Raw genomic sequence first — 15,016 nt, 5'->3', positions numbered from 1 at the left:
CTCTTTCTTAAAAATGAAATGAAACAAAACAAAACAGGTGTGTGTGTATGTATCTGGGTGTCTGTGTCTATCTATCCGTGTCTGTCAGTGTCTGTGTGTCTGTATGTGTCTCTGTGTGTGTGTGTCTGTGTGTGTAGGTCAGAAGACAACTCTTAGGGGCTGACATGCTTTCCACATGTGAGTCCTGGGGGTCAAACTCAGACATCCATCTCCACCACCAGGGTCTCCGCCTCCTGACCATCTCACTGCGTAGGTTCTGATAAATCCGTTTATTAAAAGACTCGATACAGGCATCTGCTCTGGTGACTTCAGCCTCCTGCTCGGAGCGGCTTGAAGCAGTCTGTCTAACAGCCTCAGGAGTCTGTGTGTCACGAAGTGGCTTGTTGATTCTCAGAGTTAGAACTTTCCCCACAATGGTTTTCTTGAGGGTTTTTGTGGGTGGGGAGGAAGGGTGTGGGGTGGAGACTGAGCCTCGCTGCCTGGGCCAGGCTCACAGAGGTCTGCCCGCTTCTGTACCCCACGTGCTGGGACTGATTTTAAAAAGTTCATGCCACCTTTCCTGGCCTCTTGTAGGGAAGCTTTAGGTCTTGCTGAGATGCAAACTAGTCCTCTGGTTTTCCAAGGATCGGTTCCTTTATGCCTCTGGGCAGATCAGCACCCATCTTTCTGCAGACTTCTCTTTGCACTTGGTTAAAGGCCATTTTGATTTGGTGAACCACCCCCTTGGGTGCCACAGGTGTGTCTCTGTGTCTTGGCAAACCATGGTGGGGATGTGGCTCCCTGGCCGCGGTGGAGTAGTGGTAAGGGGAGGGGTGGAGTGGAGCTCACCTGCGTCCTCAGCCACACCTCAGAAGATGCTGGGTGGTTGGTCAAAACCACAGAAATGTGGCCCTCTGATTTCCAGGAGGGTCAAGTTTCCCCTGGGGCCTGTTTCCTAAAGTCTCTGGGTCGAGGCTGTCCTCTAGCTTGGGGAATGTGAGGTTCAATGAGGAATAAGCGGGTCTGCAGAGGCGGCTTCACCGCGTGGTTACGTGGTGCATACTGCCGGGGATCATTCCAGCGCTTTCCCGTCGTCCTTCTCTAGATACGTCCGGAAATAAATGCACACGCAAAGACACTGATTCTATTGTGTGAGCCACAGGAAAGCCAAAAGAATCACAAATGCCTTCACATAAGTGGCCACAAGGGAGTTGTTTATAGCGTGGTTTATAGGTGGGCACCTTAATTAAACAAATATTTCTCACACACTGGCAGCCTTCTAGGTGTGGGAGGGAAAAACCAGAGCAGCAGGGCTGGAGGAATCGATTGGCCCCGAGACTAAGAGTGCTCCTGTCACGAGCACGCAGCCCACAACGGCTGTAACTCCATCCAGCTGCAGGGCACCTGGACACACAAACAGAAGTGTGCCCTGCTGTGAATGAATGAGGCGCTGTCGTGTACTGGACTTCGCCGTAGCACCCTGACCCCAAGGCTCCTGGGCTCTGGCCACCTCTCACCCAGTTGTGCTGCTTCTGTAACTTTGAGTTGCCCTTCAGTCTCCTCCCATCACATTTTCCCTTCATGCTCTTCCTGGCTTTGTCCCAGGCCGACAGACAGAGAGGCACCCTGAGCCGTTCTCCAGTTCCCACAAGCCTCCGCCTGGTACGGGAGGGCCATGGCCAGCCACCCACTCTGGCATTGAGTACTTCCTGTCACAAAGGCATGGGAGCATGTTAATGGCTGTGAAGTTATGTTAACATGGTGGGAAGCAGGCTCCAGGCAGGCGTAAGGAACACGTGGGTTTGACTCAGCCTGGTGTGGGTCGGGGTGATGTCTGGGCTGGTGGGGTGCCGGATGCTCTGGCTGGTACCCGTCTCTGAATGCTGGCCTCTGTGTGATAAGCTTGATGTCTCTTTGTGACATTAGTGGAGTTTGTGGTCGCGTATTGTTCTGGGAATGGTGGGTGGCTTGTGAGTCACATGCCAGCACAACCTGACTGTGGCCTTCTTGAGCACATTGGGAGCTTGGGACAGGTCCTCCTCGGTCTGGCTGCGGAGGGGGCGGGATAAGGGATGGGGGAGGAGTGATGAGTATGAAGGAGGTGCAGGCAAGTTTGGAGGGACCCATGGTCACCTGTGCTAGGTGCCGTGGTGTTGACAAAATTGTGCTCATGTGAAGGGTTGGTCTGCAGACTCACGGCCCAGCTGCCTGTCTCAGGTGCACACTGCCTTTCAAACTGTAATGGGCCACATGTTGGAAAAATAATCGAAGTTCAAGTAGGAGTTCAAAAAAGAGGAAGAACCACTCATGGCATGCGAGCCTGTAGTTCCAGCACTGAGGATGCAGAGACAGGAGGACCTTGTTCAGCCTGGGTTACAGAGTGAACCCAGCTTCGAGGACTAGGACTCTACTCCAGGAAGAGTCGTAAGAAAGAAGATAAAGCCAGGCGGTGGTGGAGGCAGAGGCAGGTGGATTTCTGAGTTCGAGGCCAGCCTGGTCTACAGAGTGAGTTCCAGGACAGCCAGGGCTACACAGAGAAACCCTGTCTCAAAAAAAAAAAAAAAAAAAAAAAAAAAAAAAAAAAAAAACCAAATCAAAAAGAAAGAAAGGAAGAAAGAAAGAAAGAAGAAAGAAAAGAAAGAAAGAAAGATAAAATAACACGTCTCTGGAATTCTGTAGTAAATCAAAAAATGCACAGAAGATGGGACATTTAAAGTGGGTCTTAGAGGATAAATAGGAGCTTTTTAGGAAGGTGAAGGTGTGTGTCCCTGTTGACGGAATGGCAGGTGTAAGAATGGGGAGGGTAGGAAGCCTTGTGGCTTAGGGGAGGGGAGACGGGCTCTCCCTGTCTGTGTTATGGCTTTGTTGGGGCATTTATCAGGCAGAGAGATATTTCCAGAAACAACCATATATGTGCCAGAAATAACCAGATATGCATATTACAAAGAGCACTAGGTCTTCTACATGCAGGCATGGAGACCGTGTACGGCACTGCCTTGCAATTGGCCTTGTGGGCTTGGAAGGAGAGGTAGACAATGCCTCACTGTGCGGCCCAGGCTGACTTCAATTCAAGGTCTTCCCGGCCAAGCCTGGCCTGGTGACACAGGTCTGTGTATAATCCCAGCTACTCAGGGGGCTAAGGCAAGAAGATCACAGGCGCAAAGCCTGCTTAGGTCTCAGAACTTAAGGCCAGCCAGAGCAACTTAGTATGTCTGCCTCAGAGTAAAGAAAATATACAAAAAGGGACACTGAAGGCGTGGCTCAGGGGCAGTTTACAGGCGTGTGCAAAAGGTCCCAAGTTCAATTCCCAGTTCCCAATACCACACATAAAATCCCCCTGCTTCAGGCCTCTGAATCCTGAATTACAGATATGCATTCTGTACCTACCACAGCTAACTGGAAATGCAGAGCTTTCTCTTTTCTTTTCTATCTTTTTTCTTCCTTTCCTTTCTTTTCTTTTCTTTTCTTTTCTTCTTTTGTTTTTTTGACATGAAGTCTCACTATGTAGATCAGGCCTCAGACTCAGAGATCTGCCTGCCTCTGTCTCCCTGGTGTTGGGATCAAAGGCATGTGCCACCGTGCCTGGGTTCTTAGGGATTTCTTAAGCATACCCAGGAAAAATTGAAAGAGTAGCTAATGAATATCAGGACTGTTGTTAGCACGAGGAGTTCTTCCCCAGGACACCGTGGTGTGTGTGTGTGTGTGTGTGTGTGTGAGTGTGTGTGTGTGTGTGTGTGTGTGAGAGAGAGAGAGAGAGAGAGAGAGAGAGAGAGAGAGAGAGAGTGGGTGGTGATAAAATATGGTCTCATGTAGTTCAGGTTGGCCTTGAAGTCTCTAGAGCTCCAAGGCTGACCTTGAACTCCTGACCCTCTGCCTTCACACGACAAGCACCCAATCACAGGTGTTCACCACACACTGGGCTCAGCTCCGACCTCCGAGGGCATCTTCCCAGGAGTGTCTCACCCTTCTCCTCCTCTAGCTTTGTTCTCGTCTAAAATCTAAGTCACAGACTTTTCCTCCCACTCCTTCGTATTCTCTCACCGAGAGAGGAAGCTTTAAAGGGTTACATTTTAGGTTGGGTGGTGTAGCTTTGATAGAACTCGCCTACTGTGTGCAAAGCTCTGAGCTCAGCCCTCCCCTCAGCAACAGTGGGGAGGGGAGAAGGGGAAGAATCACATCTTTCCAGGCTAATGGTACCTCATATAATTCAGTTCTTTCTCAAAGTGCTTCGATTGTGTAAAGATGTGTTCTTTGGGCTGGAGAGTTGACTCATTGGTAGCTGGGCAGTGGTAGTGCATACCTTTAATTCCAGCACTGTGAGGCAGAGGGAGGCTCTCTGTGAGTTCAAGGCCACCCTGGTTTACAGAGCAAGTTCTAAGACAGCCAAAACTACACAGAGAAACCCTGTCTGGAAAAAGACAAAAAGAATGCTTTTGTAGAGGGCAGGTTTGCCTCCCAACACCTGATTGCTGTAGCGTCAATTCAAAGGGATCTGACGCCCTCTTCTGGTGTCTGCAGTCACTGCATGTACATCACACACACACACACACACACACACACACATACACGCATGCACACATGCACACACATAAATTAGAAACAAATCTTTGAAAAATGTGTTTTATGACTGGTTTAAAGTAGGCATCCAACTTTTTGACACAGCATGTCATCTACAAATATGTCGGGCTGAGCTCACAGCCATCTGGGGACAGAGACAGCCTATGAGCCACAGTTTGGACCTGCCAGGCCTAAGGCCTTGGACTGGGAGGAGCTGTGTGAGGAGCTGTGTCCCAGTCATATATGCCTCGACTGGACATAGAGCGTGACTGCCATCCCTCTGACTCAGCTGCTGGTTGTTCAACCAATGACTTAGTTTTGAGTTTAAAGGAAGAGCTGTGTCACAAAAAATGAACCAAGTGAGAGCTGACAGAGTACATCAGGGGCACTTGGCCTAAGTGTGATGGCGTGTGCTCAGGAGACTGGCCGGGCTCGCCTTTAATCCCGGCACTTACAAGGCAGAGATAGAAAGACCTCTTTAGGTTTGAGGCCAGCCTGGTTTACATAGTAAATTTCCAGCCAGCTAGGGCTCAGAGAGATAATCTCTCCCTCCCTCCCTCCCTCCCTCCCTCCCTCCCTCCCTCCCTCCCTCCCTCCCCTCCCCTCCCCTCTCTTCCCCTCCCCCCCTCTCTCTCTGTTTTGGGATCTTTTTAAAAAACAAGGCAGCCAGAGTGGTTGTTCAGTGACTGTCCACTGACGCATGCGCCTCCCTCACAGAGCACCTCCTGTGGGTCTCTGTTCTTTGGACACTGTGAGGCTCTCCAGGTGCTATCAGGGCCTCGGCATTCCAGCTGGAGACATGTAGCAGCTTGATCAAGGTTGCAGGCCCAAGACAGTGCTCTTTGTTGCTCTGCTCCTCCCGTATCTCATGGTAACCCAATTGTCTGGGCCATCAATGCCACTTGTGTGCAAGGCACTGGGATGCGCCTCTTGTCAACACTCTGTGTGGTGAGAGCCGGGACCCTGGAGACTGGAAAGCCGCAGGGGGCCTGTATGTTCATACGGGGGCTGGTGGGAAGGATAGCAACCTTCCCTCGCAGTCCCAGGTCAAGAAGGATGTGGCCACAGGGCCAGAACCAGAAGGCTGCCCGATGAGAGAAAGGAGAGGAGAGCGAGGACAAGAACTTTGCCAAGGGCTCCTGGTGCTTCCAGGTCCCTCACACTAGGCCTGAGACCAAGGCCATGGCGGGAGACTCTGTCTCTAGCTCCCGCCTCCTACTTCTGCTCTTTTTTAGAGATTAAAGTAACTCCTTTATTTCATTATTATTTATTATGTGTGTATGTGTGTGAGTGCTGTGTGCATGCTTGTGGCCACAGCATGGGTGTGTAATCAGAGGACAGGTTTGTGGAGTCAGTTCTCTTCTGTCTATGTAGGATCTAGGGATTGAACAGGGGTCAGGCCTGCGTGGCGGGTACTTTATTTGTCTCCCCATCTCTGTCCCTCTTCCCCCCCTCCCTCATTCCCTTCCTCCCTTTTCTTCCTTCCCTCCCCCTTCCCTTTTCTTTTCTCATCCTTGTCTGTGATGGAGCCTAGGGCTGGCTCGGGGCTGCGGCCCTGGCCCTCTCTAGTTCCTCACCCACAACTCAGCTCCTGCTCTCTATCCTGATCAGAGATTAGCACCTGCTTAATAGCTGCCAACGACTGTCACTGTCGTGGGGTGTGATGACGGACAGCTTCCAGCATCTCCTCTGCTATACAGCAGCACTCCCGCCACCTCGGAGTGCTGCTCAATAGGTGACTCGGTCACTTTTGTGCCCTGTGTCCCCAGTGGAGGACTCATTGGCTTCTCAGATCCATGTGTGTCTGAAGTCAGCCTATCCAGCAGATGGCATAGGAACAGGGGTGGACGTGTGGGAGGGAGGCCTCAGTCCCACTGACTTGGAAGCTGCCACAGCAGAGGATGGTGTCAGTTGAGTATATAGCATAGAGTGTGCAGAGCCCAGGGAGAACAGTCTCTGCTGTCTGTGCCTTCGCTCATGCCCCTGCCGCATGCCTGGCCCAGGACTCCTGCCATCAGCAGTCCCATAGCAGATGGCTCACCCCTCACTGCTCCAACATGGTGGATGTGGGAGGAAGGCCCAGGAGAACTGTGGGTGCACCCTTCTGGAGAGGGTGGGCGGGGAGAAGTTGGCATCTGTGGTGTCTCTGTAGCCACAGGAGGGATGTGATCTGGAATGTGCTGTTCCTGGAGGCCCTGCTGCACGTGGCTGGCAGTTGTGTAAGTTGCTAGTCATTATGAGGAGATACGGGCACGGGAAGGAAGCAGAAACAGGCTGACAAGCCGATTCGGGATAAATAGCTGAGCCACTGTTCTCTCGCTGTAGTGGTGACCGGTAGATTGCCCAACCACCTATCCATAATGCCAGCGTCAGAAGCACCCTGGCAGCAGATGCTGCATGTCCTGGGGGCCTGACTGATAAATGCAAGATGCGTCACTACTCAGCCTTCCTTAGAAAAGCGAGGGGGTTAGCCTGGGTGGTCTTTAAACCTCCTTCTGCCTGACCCTTCCCCGTAACCAGTGCAAATGTCTGGGTGCCCGCCAGAGAGCAGGTGGAAGCTGAGTGGACCCTGAGTCAGAGGCCTTCTGGCCACCTCTTCTGTCCTTTGTGCCCTTGTCTGTGACACTCTGTAGAGTGCCCATGTGCTTTCATGTGCTTCAAAGACATGGCTGACTGGAGCCAGTGTGTAGTAAAGGTCACTCACTCCTGAGCAGCCTTTAAACATTCTTCCTGTGGCTGTTTCCGTGACCTCTGTTAGCATCCCTGAGTCAGCTCTCTCTGGGATTGCTAAACCGGCTTCTGCCACTGAGGTCCTGTGTCTTGTGACACAACTGGGATGTTTTCTCAAGTGAAATCTCAAACACAGGTAGTAGCGTTTAGGTGATTTGACTGGCAGGGCCTCAGTTCAACACCTGAGAAATCTAGCCTACGACTTTCATAACTGACCTTTGGCTCCATCTCTCCCAGCCTGAGGATGGTCTTGTATGAGAGTTCATCATGCATGTGCCTCCGTGTTCTGGAACATAGTCTCTCGGAGGCATTTGATAGAGTTGGAATCGCGTGTTTCTTGCTGGCCAGTGAGTCATAGAATGTCGCTCCCGTCATGTGCCCTGCCTTCTTTGTCCTGCATGTGTAGGACACATGTGTAGTTTTAGAACGTGTCTTATGAGTAGCCCTCGGCATGGTGGTGTGTGCCTATAATCCCAGGTTGGGGTTGAAGGATCAGGTGTTCACACCCGGCCTTGCTATGTAGTGAGCTGGAGTCAGTCTGGACTACGTGAAACTGTCTCAAAGAAGCCAGAGAGAGCAAAAGGGGAAGATGTGTTGTGGAAGGTGGCCTCCAGTGCGCACCTCAGAGTCTCCACACCTCCCTGCTTCCACAAGCTGCTTCCACCGTTTAGACGTTCCTTTTGTGGTAACTTACCTCTTGGCATTGCTGTAACAAAAGGCCATAGGCTAGAAACTGTAAGCAGCAGAACAGCAGACACACTCTGGAGGCTAAAGACCCCCCCCGGAGCTCGTGTCAGTGAGGAGTCGCTCCTGGCTCCTCACTGCGCTCACTGCAGGACACTGTGCTCAGACTTTTTCTAAGACTTGATCTTTTTACCTTTTATTTGTGTGTGTGTTTGTATGTATGTATGTGCGTGCGTGTGCCTGTGTGTGAGTGTAAGGGCATGCTGGGTCCCCTGGAGCTGGAGTCACTGGCTATAAGGCTGACATGAGTGCTGGCAGATGAACTGTCCTCTCTAAGAGCAGTAAGTGTACTTAACCACTGAGCCCTCTCTCCAGCCTCAGGTTCATTCTTAGTTACATATTAAATTCAGATTCAAGTCTGGCCTGGGCCATATGAGTCCCTGTCTCAAAATTTAAAGTGAAGGAATGAAGGAATGAATGTGAATGAATGAATACAGGGTTGGGGAGCTGGCTCACAGAGTAAACTATGTGTTATGGGAGACTGAGGAGTTGGGATCCCTGGCACACATGTAAATGCTGGGTGGATGTGGCAATCTGCCTGTAATCCGAGCTCCTGAAGAAGGACAGAATCCTGGAAGAAGCTGGTAGCTATGCCAGATGACTTGATGAGCTTTAGGCTCAGTTACATATAAGGTGCAGAACCATAAGGAAGACACCATTGTCTACCTCTATACGCGTGTGCCCATACTATACAAACGAACACATTTGTACACACATGTGCACACATACCACACACACTTGCTACAAACAACACCCCCCCACACACACACACATGGCTGGGTGTAGATGGGAAGCAGAGACAGGTGGATTGTGGCAAGTTCAAATTCAGCCTACTCTATATACCAAGTTCCAGGCCAGCCAATGCTGTCTAATGACCCTTTTAAAAACCAATTAAGTGTGATTTAACTCATCTTTGTAATCCCAGACTTCAGAAGGGTGAGGCAGGAGGATTTCCTTTAGTGTGAGCCCAACCTCAAAGCCTCAAAGAAGGTATCTTAAAACATAGATCTATGTATGTATGTATCTATAGATAGATACATAGACAGATACATAGATAGATAGATAGATAGATAGATCGATAGAAAAGATAGATAGATAGATAGATAGATACATAGATAGATACATAGATACATAGATAGATAGATATATACATAGATACATAGATAGATAGATAGATACATATATACATACATACATACATAGATACATACATACATAGATACATAGATAGCAAGCAAATGAAGAAGGGGCAGAGAGATCCCATTTTGGAAAATGTTGGGGCTCCCAGGGATGAATCCCTGTGTCTTAGAGCTATGGAAAAGCTGTGGTATACTGAGGCTGGAGGATGGGTCCCAGTTCACCTGCCTTAAGCCTGTCCCGATGTCCCTTCTTAGACCTGTCTGAGAAGACAGAGTGGGCAGGAAGCTCAGTGGGGAGAGTCAGGTTGTTCTAGAGAGGGTGGGCATCTCCATGTGGGGATGAACCCAACCTCTGCGTGGCTCAGGCTAGCTTCGTGGCTGTGGATGGCTGCTAGGTGAGTAGTCATTTAGGCATCTATTATTCTTGTTGTTGTTATTGTTATTAATTTTTTGAGACAAGATCTTGCTATATAGCCCAGGCTGGCTTCTTAAAATGCTCCTTTTCAGGCATTATCAGATCTCCTAACAGTCCCTGTCTCATGATATATCTTCGGAGTCTTTAGTGCTCCCCTGAGCTCAGGTGCTCCCCCTGACCTCCATCGGCCCTGAGTTGCAGCTCCTGCCTGCCCTCCAGGCCTCTCTTTAGGAAAATCCTTCCTCAGTTTCCTCTTATGTGAAGCAAGACCCATGCTCCTGCCCTGCACACAACTTTGAAGCATAGATTTCTGCACATCAGCTACATGTGGGGCGCAGTTCCCTGAGTGGATCTCTGTGGGCTGTGGGTGTGTACAGACCAGACTGGCGGATGCCCATTGTGGGTTACCATGGGTTACTGGGGTGCTTCTTCCTCCAGGGCTGTGGTATTCTCAGCTGTTCCCCCTAATTTTCTTTGCAAAGTGCCCTCAGTCTATGTGAAAATTTCCTCTAAGTCATGTGAGGCTTTCTCTGGGGAAGGGTGGGGCCCGCTTGTTCCCCTCCTAAGTCCCAGGGGCTGTCCTTGGGGTGTCCCATCAGGGCTTCTGTAATTGGCCCAGGGACCCCGTTGACTGGGAGTGGTGCTGGGACAGATTAGCAGTAGCTATGTCCTGCTCCTGCCCAGGTGGGAATTTGGAGGTGAACCTGAGGAGAAGAGGGGTCAGCAGTGACTGCTTTCAGGGGAGCGTATGCTATGGTGTGAGTGTGGACACCAGAGGACAGACTGGGGCTGGTCCTCCCTGACTCTGTCTGAGTTGGGTCTCCTTTGTCTCTGAGCTCCACACCTGTTGCCCTGGCCTGGGAGCACCTGGGGGCTTCTGCTGTCCCAGTGCTCTCCCCTCCGGCCCTGGAGCACTGGGGGTTCAGATGTGTGCTACTGGATCTGGCTTTACGGGATTCTGGGGACCTGAACTTGGGTCGTCACACTTGCACAGCAAGCACTCTCCAAGCCACCTCCCCAGCCCTGTTTCTGGTGCAGTCACATAACGTAGCTCACTCTTGAGGGAGGAACATCAACAGTCATCAAGTAGTAGCGATTCACCTATGAGGAAACAAACATGAAATTAATTTCAGTCTATTTGATTTAGTTCAGTATTTCTCATATCTCATCGTTGATCAGAAGAATGGCTAATGGGATAATCAACATTTTTCTACTGAGTCTTTAAAATGAGGTATTTTTTCTTTTCATGTGTGTGGGGGGGTGTACATGTATGCATATTCACATGCATGGCACACATGTGAACAGGTATGTACTCATGACTGTGCATGTACGTGTGCGTGTGAGTAAGTGGGTATCAGGAATCATCCTCAATCAGTTGTCCAGTTCATCTTCTGAGGTAGGGTCTCCCGGTCAAGCCCAGGACCCTAAGATCCAGCTACTCTTCCTAACCAGCTTGCTTCAAGAACCCTGTCTTCAATTTCTGAGCTGTGGTAGCCGCCACACCTTCCTGGCATTTATGTGAGTTTTGGGGATCTGAGCCTCTGGTCCTCCTGCTGGTATAGCAAGCACATCAACTACTGAGCTCTCTCTAGGCTGTGAGAGATGTTTACATCTTTTGTTAATCACATCTAGATGCTCAGGGGTTACATGTGGGCCTGAGATTGTTTAGTCAGTACAGTGCTGGCTGTGCAAGCATCTGGAGTTCTCAATCCCCAGAACGTGCGTAATAAAGCCGGGCACGGCAGGAATCCCAGCAGTGGGGAGGTGGGTGGATCCCAGGGCTTACTGGCAGCAGCCTAGCCTAACAGGGGACTTCCAGCCAGTGAGGAACCTTGTCACAGAAAACAAGGCTCCGAGGAGTGGTCTCCTTGACGTCAGGTTTCTCCGTGTGCACACGTCCACATATAGACACAGGCACGACATGCGCTGGTGGCTGCGATGGACGTGAGGGCAGCTGCCATTTGTACTGGCCCTTCCTTCCTGAAAGCAGGGCTTGTGCTCTCGGTAGGCCTGGGCCTGGGTGTTAGTGTGGCCCGAGAGGGCTGTCTGCCAGTGGGCGTTCTGGGCTGGCACTCGTGTTGTGGGGCATTTGTCTGGAGCCTTGCTTCTGACTAGCTCAGGAGTCTCAGGGAAAGCTGTTTTTACTATGCCTCATCTGTAGAATGGATCATATCTGTAGAATGGATCATATCTGTACTGGAGCACTCTGGGCTGTGATGTGCAGGGAAGATTCCCGGGGCTGCTGTCCCTACCTCGCTTCATTCCTAAGCCAGGGCTCTGGAGAAAGGCTTAACCAGCCTTTGCCATCACCATCATCTGTCGAGCTCCAGACTGTGCAGACTGTCTGCTCGCCACCCTGGTGTTCACTCAGCCACCTGCTAACCTGTCCCATGCACGAGGGACCTGCCCGCGCAGCCTATCCAAGAGGGAGGCAGTGATGGGTAGGTCAGGCCTTGGGCCACTCATCTCTGGGGCTGGGAGTGATGGGCCCCAGCGGCTCCTGGCCTTTGCCTCAGGCCTTACCAGACCTTCTCTCTCCACAGGCTCAGCTGGAAGCGCAGAAAGCCACACAGGACTTCCAGAGGGCCACCGAGGTGCTCCGTGCAGCCAAGGAAACCATCTCCCTGGCTGAGCAGCGCCTGCTGGAGGATGACAAGCGGCAGTTTGACTCTGCTTGGCAGGAAATGCTGAATCACGCTACTCAGAGGGTAGGCGTGGCCGTGTGTGCTGGTGGTGGGGACCCAGGCCTACATGCTGCACTTCTTTGACTCCCCACGGGAAGAGAGACAGGTGTCTGGGTGGCATGAACCCCTCCTGTAAAGGTCACCGTTTGCCCTATGTAGTGTGCTGTCTGGCAAGGCTTTAAGCCATACCTGACATGACAACCTCCCAGTGTGGGTGGAGATAACCTTTCTCGGTATTGCCTGAAATGTGTCAGGCTCACATGGTCCATCAGTGTCTTGGCAGTGGAGTTGGGTTTCCCAGAGGGGCCAGGATGTTCTCCAAGGCTGGCGCCCATGATATCAGAAGGACCCCAAGTCCCAGGTGGAAGCCCCTGTTACAGTTTTGGCCTGCCACTTGGGTATCTATTGTTGGTAGCTGAAGTGCTAAGACCAGAATCACCTGGGCCCTCCCTCAGGTGGCTGGCCTCCCAGGTGGAGCTGGCATCTGGGGAGTAGCACGCAGTAGGCAGTAGCTGGAGTGCTTGTCACAGGAGCCAGCTCACCATTATTTGGCTCTCTACCTGCTCCAAGGACTTCCCTCTTGCTCAGAATTGGAAGTGATATCGTCTGGCCTAGGCAGACTAGAAAACAAAATACCATAAACTGGCTGGCTTCGAAACAGAAATACATCCTCACTGTTCGGGAAGCCAGGAAGCCCAAAATCAAGCCAATATGCAGTGTCTGATGAAGACACGTTTCTGGTCTCCTCTTAAAGTGGCAAATGGGCCATCTCAGACCTTCCTCCCTCCCTCTCTCCCTCCTCCCTCCGTGTCTCTCTCTCTCTCTGTCCTTCCTTCCTTCCTTCCTTCCTTCTTCTGGTGCTAGGGATCGATCCCAGGACCTTCCACACTGTAGGCAAGCACTCTGCCTTGGGGACCGCACTGGTCCCACAGCATCACTTCCCCAAGGCCCACCTCGATGTCCACACTGGGGACATTTCTATTCCTGCAGGCAGGGCACGTACTTGGCATTGTGGAATTGGGTTCACTGGGATCCCAGGAGATTCTGGATCCTGCTTCCTTCTGCCAGGAGCAGCCCCCGGTCCCCTTGGCACGAGCCTGTCCTCCCGTGAGAGCCTGTATCAAAGCGAGGCCAGAGGTTTGGTGTCGGGCAGGCAGTTGAGCTGCAGTCCCTGATGGCAGGCGCAGGCTGTAGCTTTGGTTTAGTGAGTGACAGGAAGGCCCTGTGGGGTGGGAACGAGGTCAGGAGTCCATGCCAGTGGCTGTTCCCTTGTCAGTGTCCCCCGCCACAGTTGCTCAAGTCCTGGGGATCTGATTATAAAGATGGCCTCAAGTGTCTTTAAATAGAAAAGTGTGACGTACAAATGACTTCAGGAGTCAGATCTGACTGGACTTTATACCAGCTGGGGACACATGCCTGCGACTTGGCTTGGTGGCCTTGAACCTCCTGCCCCCTAGTGGGCGTGATGCTTGTAGCCCCAGCAAGGCTGAGAAAAGTCTTACCGGGTCAGCTGTGGACAAACCTAAGAGGAGGTCGGAAGCCTTGCAAAGCATAACCAGATAGATGAAAAGATCTACTACTCACGGGCTGCAGGCCGGCAAGTTTGGGTCCTCTTGCCCTCTTGCAGAAAGCATCCAATGTGCCTGTTTATGTATGCCTATAATGCCAGTCAATGATGCCAGTCAGGAGACTGAAACAGGAGACTCAAGGTTAACCTGAGCTACATAGGGAGGCCCTATCTTTAACAAAAGGAGAAAGGAACCTCTGGATCTGTTATTATGAACAATCCACGTTTTAGTCAGGGGGTAATGGTAGCGCCCTTGAAGAGGCACTTGAGACCCCCACACTGTCCACAGAGCAGCGTATGTGAATCCTTGGAAACAATGTTCTGGTTTTGTGTGGCGAGCAGCTTTTCAGCTTCGCAAGCCAGCTTCAGACCTCCTTGGGTCAGTGGGGGGCTTCACAGTGGCCTGTGGGCTTCCAGCTACCCAATGGAAGGACCCAGGCATCTGGTGTGGCGGCAGCAGCCTGTGAATGAGCAGGGAGTTCTGGGTCTCAGGCCAGGACGCCCCCATCATGGGCGGTTCCACTGTGGTTACATAGACTGGGATGTGCTTTTCCTTGATCTGACGAGAAAGGATCCTTCCCCTCAGAGCAGGCGGCTCTGCAGTAGAACAAGTGCTCGTATGTAGCCTGTGAGAGCCCAGATCCATCCCAGGCAATGGAATAATCACACACACACACACACACACACACACACACACACACAAATACTCCCAAGAGACCATGAGCTTTCCTACCTCACTACTCACTGTTCAGAGCCCCCACCTGCAGGGCAGGCTCCTTGATGGATACAGACCCAGTGCTCCCTGCAGCCCAGATGCTCATGTTTGGCTCTGAAATAGCGCAAGTGACTGTGACCCTCTGACTGAATGGAGCATTTCTCCCAATGGGGCTCAGGGGGACCATTTCCCAGGCCTCCTGGGGCCGACATGCTAGGCCGCCTTGGCAGAAGACTGTGCAGGGACTGGCTGGCTTCTGGGGAGACTTGGGCCTCTTTCATTAGAGGGATGGAGCGTCACATAACTGTCTCCTCCTCCATCTCCACACGATCCCCTCCCGAGGCCGTATCTGTCTCCTGAGACATTGGATGGCCTTACTTGAAGCTGTAGCAGAAGCTGAGGCTAAATGTCAGGAAACTCAGTATTCTCTAGTGGTCACACACCTGTTACCCAAGACAGGCCATGGGGACAGTGCTCAGCTCAGTG

The 15,016-nt window shown here is 51.6% G+C and overlaps 1 protein-coding gene across 3 annotated transcripts in view; it reads left to right on the top strand.

The window, feature by feature from the left end:
- Sh3bp5 (SH3 domain binding protein 5) overlaps positions 1-15,016 on the top strand; it is a 66,214-nt gene that overhangs the window by 38,611 nt on the left and 12,587 nt on the right. For 2 of the 3 annotated variants that reach the window (XM_052190088.1, XM_052190089.1), the window contains one exon: positions 12,108-12,272. In XM_052190088.1, the coding sequence (XP_052046048.1) occupies positions 12,108-12,272 (165 nt within the window). Of the gene's footprint in view, positions 1-11,822; positions 12,006-12,107; positions 12,273-15,016 lie in introns of those variants that run through there. The other variant, XM_052190090.1, reaches the window with a different exon arrangement.

This window comes from Apodemus sylvaticus, chromosome 8 (assembly GCF_947179515.1).
Source record: "Apodemus sylvaticus chromosome 8, mApoSyl1.1, whole genome shotgun sequence".
Lineage (NCBI taxonomy): Eukaryota > Metazoa > Chordata > Mammalia > Rodentia > Muridae > Apodemus > Apodemus sylvaticus.
This window is presented reverse-complemented; position numbering and strand designations above follow the sequence as displayed.